This window comes from Piliocolobus tephrosceles, chromosome 10, assembly GCF_002776525.5.
Source record: "Piliocolobus tephrosceles isolate RC106 chromosome 10, ASM277652v3, whole genome shotgun sequence".
In the NCBI taxonomy this organism is placed as follows: Eukaryota; Metazoa; Chordata; class Mammalia; order Primates; family Cercopithecidae; genus Piliocolobus; species Piliocolobus tephrosceles.
The window spans coordinates 20,866,571-20,881,513 of record NC_045443.1 but is presented as its reverse complement, the minus strand read 5'-3'; the positions used below and the strand labels follow the sequence as shown (position 1 = coordinate 20,881,513).

Sequence of the window (14,943 nt, the reverse complement as noted above, 5' to 3'; positions counted from 1 at the left end):
GAACTGAAACCTTCAGAGCATGTTTCTAACATTTTGTTTTGTAAAGTACCAATTGAACCCGGTATTTAAGGAGTAATAACACAAGGTGTAGCCTTGTCTGTAGCTATGTGCCGTGTTGGATTCCATTGACATCCCCCACCCCCCAACAGCCTAGAATAGCCTGAGAACTGAAATGAGATAATCCTAGGGACATCTGCACCCTCAGTATAAATTATTAAAAATCTGGAATATCCTTGCTTGATTTACCTCTTTTTGGTGGACAGTGTTTCCTTGAAACTTCCAGAATATTTCTTGACTCCAGATCCTTCCGCACAAGATATTTGCTTTGTCTGATAAAAACCTCTACCCTCTTTCTTACGTTTTCATCTTTTAATACTTTCTTATCCTTTTCTCTTGATTTAGGTATCATCATCTTCTGCTTGAGTATTTTTCCTGGCTCCAAGATTAGGTTTGTTCTCCCAGAGTACTCTGAGCTTCCCCCAAGTAGAGTTCTTCTCACAGGTTCCACCAGTCATATGGGGCTTCCAGGGGACACATTTGGCACCAGGGCTCACAACTTGGTCATCAGAACCTCATTTTCTCGCTCATCAGGTGTTCCTTGTGCAGGGACCCATAGGCAGCAGACTTGATGCTTTAACAATTACCTGCTAGTTTTTTCAATTTATGTATCCCAACCTCCAACCAAACCCTCAAAGGAAGAATGGTGAATTGAATTGAATCCCATGTTCCTTTAATGGTTTCCAATAAAATGTGCTAAATGAATAAACCTTAGTGTATTAATTTATAGCACTTCTCCTGATATCTTACTCTCCTATTTCAAGATAACTAAATTATAACACAATTCCAAAAAATATTAGTACATTTCAAATATAATGTTGGTTTGATTCTCCCTTTCAAATTTCACAGGATGTATTAAGTTGTCCATGGTGGGTCAAGTTGATAACAAATTTTTTTTACATCATATAAGACATGTTTCTTCCCTCCCCAGGCTTCTCTTTCATTTTAGGTATTTTTAAATCATTTAGTGAGATAGAAATTAAACTTTGATTTATTCTCCACCCACATCATAAAATGTGTTGATCTAAAAATTTTTTACCATCTACCATCAAGGAAGTATTCCAAATGGAAATATTAATTTACAGTAGTGTCTAAAATTTGTTTCAATTTATTTTCTGTGTTTTCTTTTGAATTCAACGTGCATATTTACCCAAATATCAGAAAACCTTAGAGAAATTTAAAAGCGAATTATTATTATATTGTTATATTTTATTACATAATTATTATTGTTTTAGCACACTCATCAGGTTAAAGATCTTATTCCTTGAGACTGATGTAAAAAGGAGTTATAAGGGATGTGTAAAATGTTTGACTAGATTACAGTAGACTAGAAACTAGAAACTTTGACTTCCATACCGATGCCTTGGATTGAAATAGTTATGAGTTATAATAATAGTATTTGGAGATGTTTTAGAATTTCTCTCCTAGTAAACTTCATGTTATATCGTGGACTTTCACAAGAATAATAATAATGTTTTTTATAAGCAACTGTCCTTCAAATAATTCTCTTAATTTTTTCTTACTTGTCTGTGTAACACCTCCAAAAATTGACAGTGATAATCATTGTCATAAATGATAGTTGATATATGTTGTCTACTAGAGGTCTACAAAAGGCATTCTAAGAAATTAAGCAAAAATGACTAAATTATTACAGTCTCTGTATTGAGAAGGAAAAGATAAGATCATTTGTATGTAACTTAATATTTATAGGAGAAGCTTAAATTGAAATAAAGCCACACACCTACAACCATTTCATCTTCAACAAAGCTGACAAAAACAAGAAACGGAAAAAGGACTCCGTGTTCAATAAATGGTATTGTGATAACTGGCTGGTCATATGCAAAAGAATGAAACTGAACCCCTTCTTATCATCATATATAAAAATTAACTCAACATGGATTAAAGACTTATGGGTAAGAATCTAAACTATAAAAATCCTGAAGAAAGCCTAGCAAATACCCTTCTCAGTATCACACTTGGCAAACAATTTATGTCTTTGTCCTCAAAAGCAACTGCAACAAAACCAAAAAGTGGTAAGTTAATTAAACTAAAGAGCTCTGCACAGCAAGAGACACCATCAAGGAAGTAAACAGAAATTCTACAGAATGGGAGAAAATATTCATGAACTATGCATTTGATGAAGATCTAATATCCAGACTTAAAACAACAAGAAAATAGCATATAACTCCATTAAAAAGTAGACAATGGACAAGTACAGACACTTCACAAAAGAAAATATGTGGCTGGGTATGGTGGCTCACGCCTGTAATCCCAGCACTTTGGGAGGCTGAGGTGGGCAGATCATGAGGTCAGGAGATCGACACCATCCTGGCTAACATGGTGAAATCCCGTCTCTACTAAAAATACAAAAGATTAGCCGGGCGTGGTGGCGGGCGCCTGTAGTCCCAGCTACTCGGGAGGCTGAGGCAGGCGAATGGCATGAGCGCGGGAGTCGGAGCTTGCAGTGAGCTGAGATCCGCCACTGCACTCCAGCCTGGGCAACAGAGAGAGAGAGACTCTGTCTCAAAACAAACAAACAAAAAAACAAAAAAAAACAAAAACAAACAAACAAAAAAACATGTAAGCAGCCAACAGAGATATGAAGAAGTGCTCTTCAGAAAGAATCATCACAGAAATGCAAATAAAAACCACAATGAGAAACCATCTCACACCAGTCAAAATGGCTTTTGTTAAAAAGTCAAAAAATAACAGATGTTGGTGAGGCTGAGGAGAAAAGGGGATACTTGCACATATTTTGGTGGGAATGTAAATCAGTCCAGCTATTACGGAGAGCAGTTTGGATACTTCTCAAATAACTAAGAGTTGAACTAACATTTGACCTAGCAATCCATCAGTGGGTATAAATCGAAAAGAAAATAAAGTATCCTATCAAAAGGACACATGCACCCATATGTTCATCACAGCTCTATTCACAAAAGCAAAAACGTGGAATCAGTCACCCATCAACAATGGATTGAATAAAGAAAATGTGGTACATATACACCACGGAATATTATGCGATCATAGAAAGAATGAAATCATGCCCTTTGCAGCAACACAGATGGAGCTGGAGGCCATTATCCTAAGTGAACTAACTCGGAAACAGAAAACCAAATACTACATGTTCTCACATATCAGTGGGAGCTAAATATTGGACACACATGGACATAAAGTTGGGAACAATAGACACTGGGAACTGCTAGAGAGGGAAAGGAAGGAGAAGAGAAAGATTGAAAAGTTACCCATGCTCACTACCTGGGCGACAGGTTCAGTCATATCTAAACCTCAGCATTATGCAATATAGCTTTGTAACAAACCTGCACTGTACATGTACTCCCTATTCCAAAATAAAAGTTGAAAATTAAAAATAAATACATGACAAAAGAAAAAATGAAAATCTAGCTGTCTATCCAAATTTCTTTCATTAAAAATCTTTTTAAAATTCCACAAACTTTAAAAAGCCAAATCATTTCACAATATGCTTCCCAGCCTTTGAATTTAAATTTTATTGTCATTTATTTTCCTTTAATATTTTTTCTACAAAGTTAAAGTAATTAGCATGAGAAAAAATGCTATCTCTAAACTTTAGAAAGAATGTGGCTAACATTTAAAAACATGTACAGCAAGGCTAAGTTGTCATTGTAACAGTTGGCCCTTGAACATGTCAGGAAATTTCTGTTTATTCTCCCTTCCATGGTATGTCAAATGTCTTCTCTCAAATAAGTAAAAGAAGTGTGCTTCTTTGTGTCTATCTCACATTTTATTGCAGGAAGATCATTATTCCATAGCTCAAGTTAAAAAAAAAATTAAGAAAAAAGAGAAAGGTTGAAGAAGAAAGAAATAATATTTATTGAATGAGAGATATATGCATTTACCATGCATTTTATCTGTATACTTTCATCTTTATTTCAACCTAGTGATACATTTATTTTCACCATTGTACAAATAATCAAAGTAAGGGTGAGAGGATATTGAATAATTGGCCCGCTTACCCTTAATCGGCTGCACCCCATACTTACTAATGTGAAACCAAGATGATCTCAGGAACAATCTTAGCTATAATGATGTGAAATTGTTAGATACTATTACTTATCTCTCACAAAAGTATTTGAATTATCTGTAGACATGACATGTCAGAAACTTTGAAGAATAGAGTTTTAGGTAAATGCAAATTAAACCACCATGAAATACCACAATTCACCGATAAGAATGGCAACAATGAAAAGAATTAACAATTCCAAGTGTTGATAAGGATGTGGGGCAACTGGAATGCTCTTACATTTCTAATAGGAGTATAAATTTGCACAATTCCTTGTGTTTTGGCACTATCTACTTTATTTAAACACATATTCTCCCTCTGACTTAGCAACTGCACTTAGCAATATAATATATATAATATAATATATATAATATAAATAACTCTTAGCTAAAAGCAGAAAACAACACAAATGTCCATTGCACTCCAGGGTATAGCCATGAAAAATGAGCATAGTGGCCCACCAATAAACATGTGGAATGTTGTTTTCTGCTTTTAACTATTATAAATATATTATATATAACAGCATTATTATTGTACATTATAGTATATGTAATATACAATATGTAATACCATATATTATTACTATATTACTATAGTATTACCATATATTATATAATATATTATACATATTATATATAATATACTAAAAATTATGATATAGTATATAATACTATCTTATTATATAGTGTAATATGCTATAATAAATTATAAATATTATATATTCTATTAACATATATTAAAATCATAATATTTTTATTTGTATTTTTTCTGCCTTTATATTTAAAATACTATATAAATAATAATTATAATATGATTTATAATACTATTATAAAAAATTGTTATAAAAATAGTTATAATAATTATTATAAAAATAATTATAATTATTTTATATATTATATACAATAGTTATAGATCATGTTGTATATATTATATTTATTTTACATAATTTATTATATACTATTATAACATATAATATATACAATATATAATTAATAAATATTACATACATATTAATATATATTACATGGTTTAAATACATATTTTATAATGTAATCATTTATAATACTATCATCAATTTATAATATAATCTATACATATACATATAAAATCATTTCTAATGCTATTATAAATAATTGTATGTATAATTATTTTCATAATATATAAAATTGTATATTATTTATAATACATATTATTATATTATCTATTATAGTATTATAAATAACTATTAGTTAAAAGCAGAAAACAACAGAAATGTCCATCAACTAAAAAATGAATAAACAAACTGTGGTTTATTTATGTAATAGGATATGACATAGCATGAAAAAGAATATACCACTGCTATACACAATAGAAAATAATCTCATAGATTTCACTTCAGTTGAAAAAAGCTAGACACAAAAGAGTATATAATATACCATTTAATTTAGATGAATTTCAAAAACAGGCAAGGATGGTCTATGATAATATAGTTTAGGATAGTTATTAGCTTTGGGGAAAAGTATTGACTGATAGGAGATTTAAGCTTTCTGGGGAGCTAAAATATTCTGTATATTCTGAATGCTGGATGTGACACACACACACATATATATACACACACACACATACATATATGTATCCATCTGAACTGTTTAAGGTCTGTAGACTTAACTCTTGAGAAGTTATATCTCAGTATACACATAAAAATGAAAATAAAGTCTCTCTTAAACTTTAAATCCTCATCTATTCATGTTAAAATCAGTATAAAGCATTGATTAGCATGCACGGGGTATTGGAGAAAAAAGCCACAAAATATTTCTTTAGTAATAAAATTAGTAATAAATAAGCCAATAAGTAATAAAATTAATTTGAACCAATTGATGTTAAAAGTAAAAATGTTTAGTGATGTAACCTTAACATCAAGAATTTTGTAGAAAAATCTTTTAAACTAACAGTCAAATATATTAGCATGTGCTATGTTGCCCATTACCAAGATTATCATAGAAAAATTATATCTCCTAAAATACATTTGGCTGTTTTTTTTTTTTTTTTTTTTTTTTTCTCCTTCCAGGTCTCTTTCAGAGGTAGAAATATAGAGTGATTTTTTACAATACTAAGAGAAAATTATTTTATGCCACTGGAGTCTCTTATCATAAAGGAGTATGTCCCAAGAAACAAAATATTTTATGCCTTGAAACAGTAACATTAAATGATATCTTTGTGGATTAAAGAAATGAATCTAGTTTTTTTAAATATCTAATTACTTCCACAGTGGTAGTCATCATGTATTTGTAGGTTCTGGTTTCTCTTCTTTCATTTCTTCATACTTTCCTATCTTATTATTGACCGTGTTGCTAGAAACACAGCCCTTTGAACTAACCCAGTTGCCAGGAGTCAGAAAAGTTTTTTGACTGTGAAAATACAAGCTTTGTTTTGGAATGAACATCTTTTAACCTATCTCATTGTCCATTTTATATAATCCTGGAAACTGTTCATGTAAAATCGTCACTGTTTTGAGGCTTTCACTACACTTAAATGACAAATATCCAGTATTATTAACGAACTCCTCATAAAATGCATGTTTCGTCTCAATGATATCACTTCAAGAACTGCGTGCTCTCTGGGTTACTTACCCACAGATGCAAATAATTCTTGCTACAAAATTCTTGCCACTTTTTGAGCTCATCTAAAATGTCATAAATTACCTAAATCTTGGAATGATCTTCTCTAAGATTCCCGAGTTAATCAGGTACATCTAAGAGAGTCCCTCTGAGGAAGCATGAAAGGCAGATGAGCCTACCGATCACAAAGTTGGCCCTGGAGGATGACTGTCCATACTGCTGCTCAATGTACTTTGGTTTGTACGTCACCATGCCGAACAGAGAATTGAACTGAACAGTGCTTGTACATAAATAGAGGAAGTATACTGGATTTCCAAAAAGATTCTTCAGTGATGGAAGAAAATCTATAAAACAAAAATAACATAGACTAATTAAAGTTGCTGTCATGCATGGAAGAAGACGTAGCCGTGGTGGCAGGACTTTCCATTGTCACAGAGTTTGGGAGTAGTCATAGTTTGGCGCACACATACACTATGTATAGTAAGCCACTGGCATGCATCAAGCCTGCGATCTGGCTAGGTTCAAATCCAGACATAGGCACTCATTTCTATAGACATGCAGTACAGGTTGTATTAAAGGTAAGAGTCAGAAAAGAACAGATTCCTCTAACTGATGTGGGCAAAAGATGAAAAGGATGAGAATACTCCCTCATCATCCAGCTGGGAGTCACAGGCAGGATATAAAGACCTTCACTTTTCATGTCTCTATTCCTCAAACTTATCTTGTGGTCAAAGAGAAAGAAATATGAGAGTTATCTCCATTTAATATGTGAATTTTAGTGTGAGAAATGAGCATTGATTTTTTCCCTTTTTCCTATTATGTAGACTACCAATTAGACATGTGAAGAGTTTCTGCAAATGTAACTATTGCTTGAAGGGACACGAAGAGGGGCTCCTCATTTCCATGAAGGGGGTTCATTAGAACACTAGGTTTTTGCCTACAGAACACTCACCCCTCTGATCATTGGTGAGAGACATGCATTGATACACATCTCTCAAATGAATAGATCTTATCTGTAGAAACGCTGCCAACCCTGAAGATTAAGCCTTTTATTTTCTGTATATACAGAGTTACAGGAAGCAGCAATCCTGGGTAGAGACAACTGTAGGATCTAAACTGAGGAGGTGTGAGAAGGTGGGGACATCAGCAGGAAAGGCTGTCAAGCCTTTGGTCTTTGGTCATGTACTGCAATCAGTTGTTCAGTAATAAAGCTGACATCAGTTTCCAGTTTTGCTTCTGATATGGTTTCTCAATTTTTTTAATACATGAAGGGAAGTGAAGGATGTAATTTATAAATCTCCGTAAGTCCCAACAGAAAAATGAAAATACTTCAAAATCGAGAATTTTACTTACCTCTTGCCATTTCCATTATTTTTGCATTTTCTCCCTGGGGTGTTTGGTAGTCTGTGTGATCATCTCTAATAAACTTGGATTTCTCAGAGGAAGAATTAGAATCCTCTCTACTTTGGGATCTTGGTAAACTCTTTGGTAAATACCAGAAAGGCACAGCTGCAAGAAGACTTATGATTCCTGCTATTAGATAGCCAAGCCACCAGGCTCCTACCCACTGGGGATCTTTTGGAGTAATGGTTATGTGATCTGAAAGACAGAGGGGATGGCTAAGTAACACAAACAGCAAAGCTAATATGTTAAAATGATCTACTTAAAAATAAATTATTGCAAAACTCTATAGCATCGTAAAAATACCTAATAATTCATCTATGCTATTTTTTTTTTTTTTGATCTGGATATTATCACAGGCATACCTTGGAGATTTTGCAGGTTCGACTCCAGACCACCACAATGAAGTGAATCTCACAATAGAGTCACATGAATTTTTTTGTTTCCCAGGGCATACAAAAGTTATGTTTAACTATACTGTAGTCTATTAAGTATGCAATAGCATTATGTCTGAAAAATGTACATACCTTCATTTAAAAAACTGCTATTGCTAAAAAATGCTAATGATCATTTGAGCCTTCAGTGAATAGCCATCTCAATGTTGATGGCTGCTGACTGAAGAGGGCAGTGGTTGTTGGAGGTTGAGATGACTGTGGCAATGTATGAACATAAGAAAATGATGAAGTTTGCCACATAGATCAACTCTTTCCTTCATGAAAGTTTTCTCTGTAGTATGCAATGCTATTTGATAGCATTTTACCCACAGTCAAACGTCTTTCAAAATTGGAGTCAGTCCTCTCAAACCCTGCCACTGCTTTATCAACTAAGTTTCTGTAATTTACTAAATCTTTTGTTGTCATTTCAGTAATGTTCACAGCATCTTCATCAGGAGTAGGTTCCACCTCAAGAAGCCATTCACTTTGCTCATCCACAAGAAGCAACCCCTCATCTGTTCAAGCTTTGTCATGAGATTGCAGCAATTCAGTCACATCTTCAAGCTTCATATCTGATTATAGTTGTCTTGCTATTTCTACCACATAGGCACTTACTTTCTCCACTAAAGTGTTAAACACCTCAAAGTCATCCAGGAGGGTTGAAATCAATTTCTCTCACACTCTTGCTAATGTGGATATTTTGACCTTCTCCTATGAATTACAAATGCTTTTAATGGCATCTAAAATAGTGAATCCTTTCCAGAAGGTAAATTTACTTGGTCTAGATTCATTAGAAATCACTATTGATTGTAGCTATAGCTTTGCGAAGTATGTTTCTTAAATAATAAGACTTGAAAGTCAAAATTACTCCTTGATTCATCGGGTAGAAAATGGATGGTATGTTAGCAGCCATGAAAACATTTATCTATTTGTACAACTCTGTCAGAGCTCTTGGGTGACTAGGTACATTGCCAATGAGCAGCAATATTTTGAAAGGAACCTTTTTTTAAAATTCTGAGCAGTAGATCTCAACAGTGGGCTTTAAATAGTTAGTAAACTATGCTACAAAAAGATGTGCTCTCATTCAGCACATCTTTATTGATCTAGTTGTAGAGCACAGGAAGAGTCTGTGTAGGAATTTCAGAATGTTAAATGAGCATTGACTTCAACTTAAAGTCACCAGTGGCCTTAGCCCCCCAACAAGAGAGTCACCCTGTCCTTTGAAGTTTTAAAGTCAGGATTGACTTCTCCTCTATGGCTGTGAAAGTCCTAGATGGCATCTTCTTCCAGTAGAAGCCTATTTCATCTAGGATGAAAATCTGTTATTTAGCATAGCCACTTTCATCAATAATCCTAGTTAAATATTCTGGGTAACTTTCTGCAGCTTCTCCACCAGCACTTGCTGCTTCACCTTGCACTTTTGTGTTATGGAGACAGCTTCTTTCCTAAAACCTCATGAACCTATCTCCGCCAGCTTCAAACTTTTCTTCCGCAGCTTTCTCATCTCTCTCAGCCTTCATAGAATTAAAGAGGGTTAGGCCTTGTTCTGAATTAGGTGTTGGCTTAAGGGAATGTTGTGGCTGGTTTAATCTTCTCTCCAGACTACTAAAACTTTATCTCAATAAGGCTGTTTCACTTTCTTATCCTTCATGTGTCTGCTGGAGTATCACTTTTGTAATTTCCTGCCAGGATTTACATTCACAACTTGGGTAACTGTTTGGTGCAAGAGGCCTAGAGTTTTGCCTGTCTTGGCATTCAACATGCCTTCCTCATTAAGCCTAATCTTTTCTAGCTTTTGTTTTAAAGCGAGAGACATGCAACTCTTCCTTTCACTTGAACACCTAGAGGTCATTGTAGGGTTACTAATTGGCCTAATTTCAATATTATTGTGTCTCAGGGCATAGGGAAGTCCAAAAAGAGAGACAGGGGAATGGCCAGTGGAGCAGTCAGAACACATGCAACATTGATCAATTAAATTTGCTGTCTTATATGGGCACAATTGTGGTGCCCCAAAACAATTACAATAGTAACATCAAATATCACAATCACAGATCTCCATAATGGGTATGATGATAATAATAATAATAAATAACAATAAAAGCTTGCGATATTAGGAGAATTACCAAAATGTGACACGGAGACACAAAGTAACCACACGCTGTTCGAAAAATAGTGCCTATAGACTTGCTTAACACAGGGTTGCCACAAACCTTAAATTTACTTTATTGTATTTGCAAAATGCAATAAAGTAAAGCACAGTAAAATAAGCTATGTCTGTATTATCTCTGTTATTGAAGGAAAGAGAGTGCTTTTGGAGCAAGATACTTTCTTTTGTTCATTAGATTAAAAACAAAGAGTCTAAATTCTAGAAGAGGCCTCATGATTTTCTTTTTTTCTTTTTTGAGACGCAGTCTCCCTCTGCCGCCCAGGCTGGAGTGCAGTGGCGCCATCTCGGCTCACTGTAAGCTCCGCCTCCAGGGTTCACTCCATTCTCCTGCCTCAGCCTCCCGAGTAGCTGGGACTACAGGCACCCGCCACCAGGCGGGGCTAATTTTTTTGTATTTTTAGTAGAGATGGGATTTCACCGTGTTAGCCAGGATGTTCTCGATCTCCTGACCTTGTGATCCGCCCGCCTCGGCCTCCCAAAGTGCTGGGATTAGAGGCGTGAGCGTCCGGCCCGGCCGCCTCATGATTTTCAAACCCTGCTCTCAGGTTCTTCAGAGAGACCCCTGGTAAAAGGAAGGCAACCCATGGGGAGAACTTTGAAGGCTCAAAACCTCATGTGGTGGCTCCTCTATATCAACACCAGTTTCATTTGATTTACATATTGAATATCTGTGTGAGATTTTACTTGGAGAGTTATGCCCTGCACCCTCCAGTCCAAACCCCGTGGAAACCTCTCACTATGATACTAAATTTGAGATGCATTCAAATCAGTGGAATATTTTTTAATAAATGGTGGTTAATACTACTTCAGAGCTATTCTGGATACGAAGCGGTATTTGTATGTGTAAGCAAAACTTTAGTATTTTATTCGTCATAAAAACTTTGTTTTTGAAATCATTTCTCATTTGCCTAAAAACAAGTATTGACAGGTTTTTTAATCAAACCAAGTGGGTGTTGTTTTCTTCCTAGGCAAGAACCTAGAAAACATTTCATTATATTCTATCATAACATTCTGTGAGAACAAAATAAACACAGGTCCCTTGAGAAGCAGGCTCAACTGCCACTGAATTATACTGGGTAAAATGCTTATACTAGGTTATTACTGCATGTGAATCACTTCCCCTTAACAATTTTCCTCTGTGCTGCTCATCACATCTATACTTTCTTGTTTTTAAAATCCATCAGTGGATTTTAAACTTTGTGAAGTCGGGGAACTCAACTGATTTGTTCAGAGCTGTAGAATAGCACCTGGCATAAAGTAAATGCAAAATAATTGGACGGGAACTAATGAATGAGTAAATAACATTTTTGAAGGTTGCCTTGTAGTTTATTTGATTTAAATGCAAGAATTTTGCTTTCTGTTTTAACATGCGAAGGTCAAAATGCATTTCCACGTTTTTTTTTTTTAAGTGAAGCTTGTTTAGTTTGTAACGGATCTCTTGGAATTCTTTAAAAAAAAACTGACAAATGCCATCTATTTCTAGAGGGTTCATCTCACAGAGATAGAAACAAATTATTAGCTATGGAAAGATCAGTGTCCCCTCTGCCATTTATTTCCTACACAAGCAATATCCCAGAAGAAAAGCCAGTCTTGCTCGATAATATGCTATAATATGCTTCCACCTAAAAATGACTTGTAGAGTAAAAACAAAAAGAAGGGCTGTTTGGTTGCCAGTAGACTTTAAATCCTTGGTCTTTCTGTCAAGTCCCCAAATACATTATTAATTGACGTAACTGTAATAAATGTTGACACACCTGAAGCCAACGAGAACGAACAAGTAGCTACAGTTTTCAGTCTTAACTATGCTGGAATGCATTTCAACTGACAAATCAGATGTGAAAAAGGATACATCTTAATAACAAATCATTGGTCATCCAGTTCTAATCATCACCTATTTTTCGTATTCCATTTATTAATCTGTATAACTATATTAATAATAAAATTTTTAGTTTATGAAAGATTATGACTGCCATTTTATAAAAAGGCAATTTGATAATTTCCACACTGTTCCCATTAAAAATGTTACAGTAACTAAAATAAATGAATAAATAAAAAATAAACTCCCTTACCTAGGTTTACAAAGCCAATGTCAACATATAGTTTGGCACATAATGAGCCTAGCAGGAAACCAAAAATTGGTCCTATAATTGCAACCGTCTGCACACACCCTGCACCAATAAAAGAAAAGGAAGAAAAAAGCTGTCATTTCTTTACTTTGATAAATTAATACAATTTTAAACAAGAAATGTGAGATCCAGTAAGTAGCTCAAAATGTTTTAGCTCATTTGCATGTGTTTAGTCAACTTTAAAACCACATTGAATCAGAAAATAAGTCCTTCACTGCTTTGGGAGAAGAATGAACAATTTTAAGGCATTAAGTATGTCTTAGTAAGAAAATAACATTAATACTCTGAGGAAGTTAATTTTCCAAAATGGAACAAACTGTATTTCCTAGGATTAGATTGCCTATTGATAAAAATTGGAATTGCATTAATTTTGATAGTTTGTCAAAAACATTTTACATTCAGTTAAGCATAAGACTTGTCTTGACATTCAGATGGATTTCTTCCACCTTAGTAAAAAATTGCATCCATTCACTCCGAGGATCTGTGAGATCATTAGTGAGAGCAGGACCTATGCAGATCCCCAGATCCAGCTAACAAAGGTACTAGGATTTGGAGCAGGAAAAGTGCTCTCTGGAACCCTCTTGACCATTCAGGTCAACCTTCATAGATAGGTGGAACAGATGGCCTAAAGGACACCATTTCTAGTAACCAGAAAGGTACTTCTTCCCTTCCAAACATCTCCAATCTGTCTTTCATTTCACCACAAGGCTTAAAACACACATATTCATGGGAGATTAAGTTAACTGGAAGAGTAAACAGCAGTTACCAGATACTTTTTACCAGAGGCAAAAGAGAACAAGCCCTGAGTTCCTAGAGAAGAAGGGGACACCAACGCACCCGTATGCTTCTTCTGGCTGTGACCTTTCCTCCGGTCTCCAGAGTAATTGCCTAGTGCAGGTGATGAAGTGTTTGTTGCAGTTCCAGTTCCTGATTTTACTGGAGTTTTCTGTTAGAATAAGAGCTGTGATCTTAACTATAGCCTATCTGGGTGTAACCAGCACCCCCTGGAGTCCTGCAGAGCATAGCCCAGGCAAGATTATACAGTGGACCTAGCTGTAGCGTCCCCTCAATGAATTTAAATCTTGCCTTTCTGTCCCTGAACGTGAGACCTTTAAAAGATCAGAATTTCAAGAAATCAAGACTGATGTGTGTCAACACCATAGGAAAGGGTACAATAAAAATTTAAAAAGGAGAGACTGACGTGTGTTTCTAGCTTAATATTAAGACATCAGAGGAAACCAAAAAATGCTGTGTAGATGCATCTTACCTTAGGAGTTTGCCTCTGCTATATTATTTTGGTTTTTGAGATTTTTAGTTGCTGGTCTATTTGCTGGAATGTGTTCCAGAGATGAGGTAGCCTCATGCCTTGCTTCTATTTTTTTTTTTTTTAATAATTCTCTTTATCCATTTCTACCTGCTTTTGAGATCTCAAGATTTCTCATTGCCTATCCCTCATAGCTTAAAATAATTAGGGCTCATCAAATGGAAAGCAGTTTCTAGGGCTCAAGAAACAAACTTTTAAGTAAACTAAAATACCTAAATGCTTTAGCTGTATAGTTAACCCACTAAAAATCACCTATGAAACCTGAAGCCCACGAAGATACCTTCACAAGGTCACACATCATTACAGTTGAGCTTGCAGTTATTTTCTTTTAATCTGATGCTCCCTTTCTAATGCAATAGATCCCTCTGTGGTGTCTTCATCATCCAAATCTTAAGTGTGCACTTCAGAAATGTGTGAGCTAAACAAAGGAGTTGGATATGAAGTATACAAAGCTTCCACATTTAATCTAGCATAGAGTGGAATTCAGAAAACTAGACACCCTTCTTCCCAAGAAGCTAAGTAAAGCAATATGTCAGTATTACCAATATAGAAAGCTGCATTGTCTTCACTGGCAAAATCATCCAGGTAGGCAATGCCCAGAGGCTGAATGGGAGTTTCTCCTATTCCACGAAGAAGATTGCCCAGGAAAACATAAATCCACATGGAAGAGCTAGTGTCCACTTCACATTCTTGAAAGAAAGGCAAACCACAGGATTGAAAATAGATCACTATAAAAGTTAAGTATTTATTCTGCATTTCTACAATATATCTTAAACTGAACTAGAACGCAGGAGTTTT

At 34.9% G+C, this 14,943-nt stretch overlaps 1 protein-coding gene across 4 annotated transcripts in view; it reads right to left on the bottom strand.

Moving 5' to 3' along the window:
* SLCO1C1 (solute carrier organic anion transporter family member 1C1) overlaps positions 1–14,943 on the bottom strand; it is a 56,561-nt gene that overhangs the window by 23,030 nt on the left and 18,588 nt on the right. For 3 of the 4 annotated variants that reach the window (XM_023226186.1, XM_023226187.1, XM_023226190.1), the window contains 4 exons: positions 14,688–14,834; positions 12,765–12,863; positions 8,047–8,292; positions 6,873–7,037 (listed from right to left, as the gene is read on the bottom strand). In XM_023226186.1, the coding sequence (XP_023081954.1) occupies positions 6,873–7,037; positions 8,047–8,292; positions 12,765–12,863; positions 14,688–14,834 (657 nt within the window). The remainder of the gene's footprint in view (positions 1–6,872; positions 7,038–8,046; positions 8,293–12,764; positions 12,864–14,687; positions 14,835–14,943) is intronic. The other variant, XM_023226189.1, reaches the window with a different exon arrangement.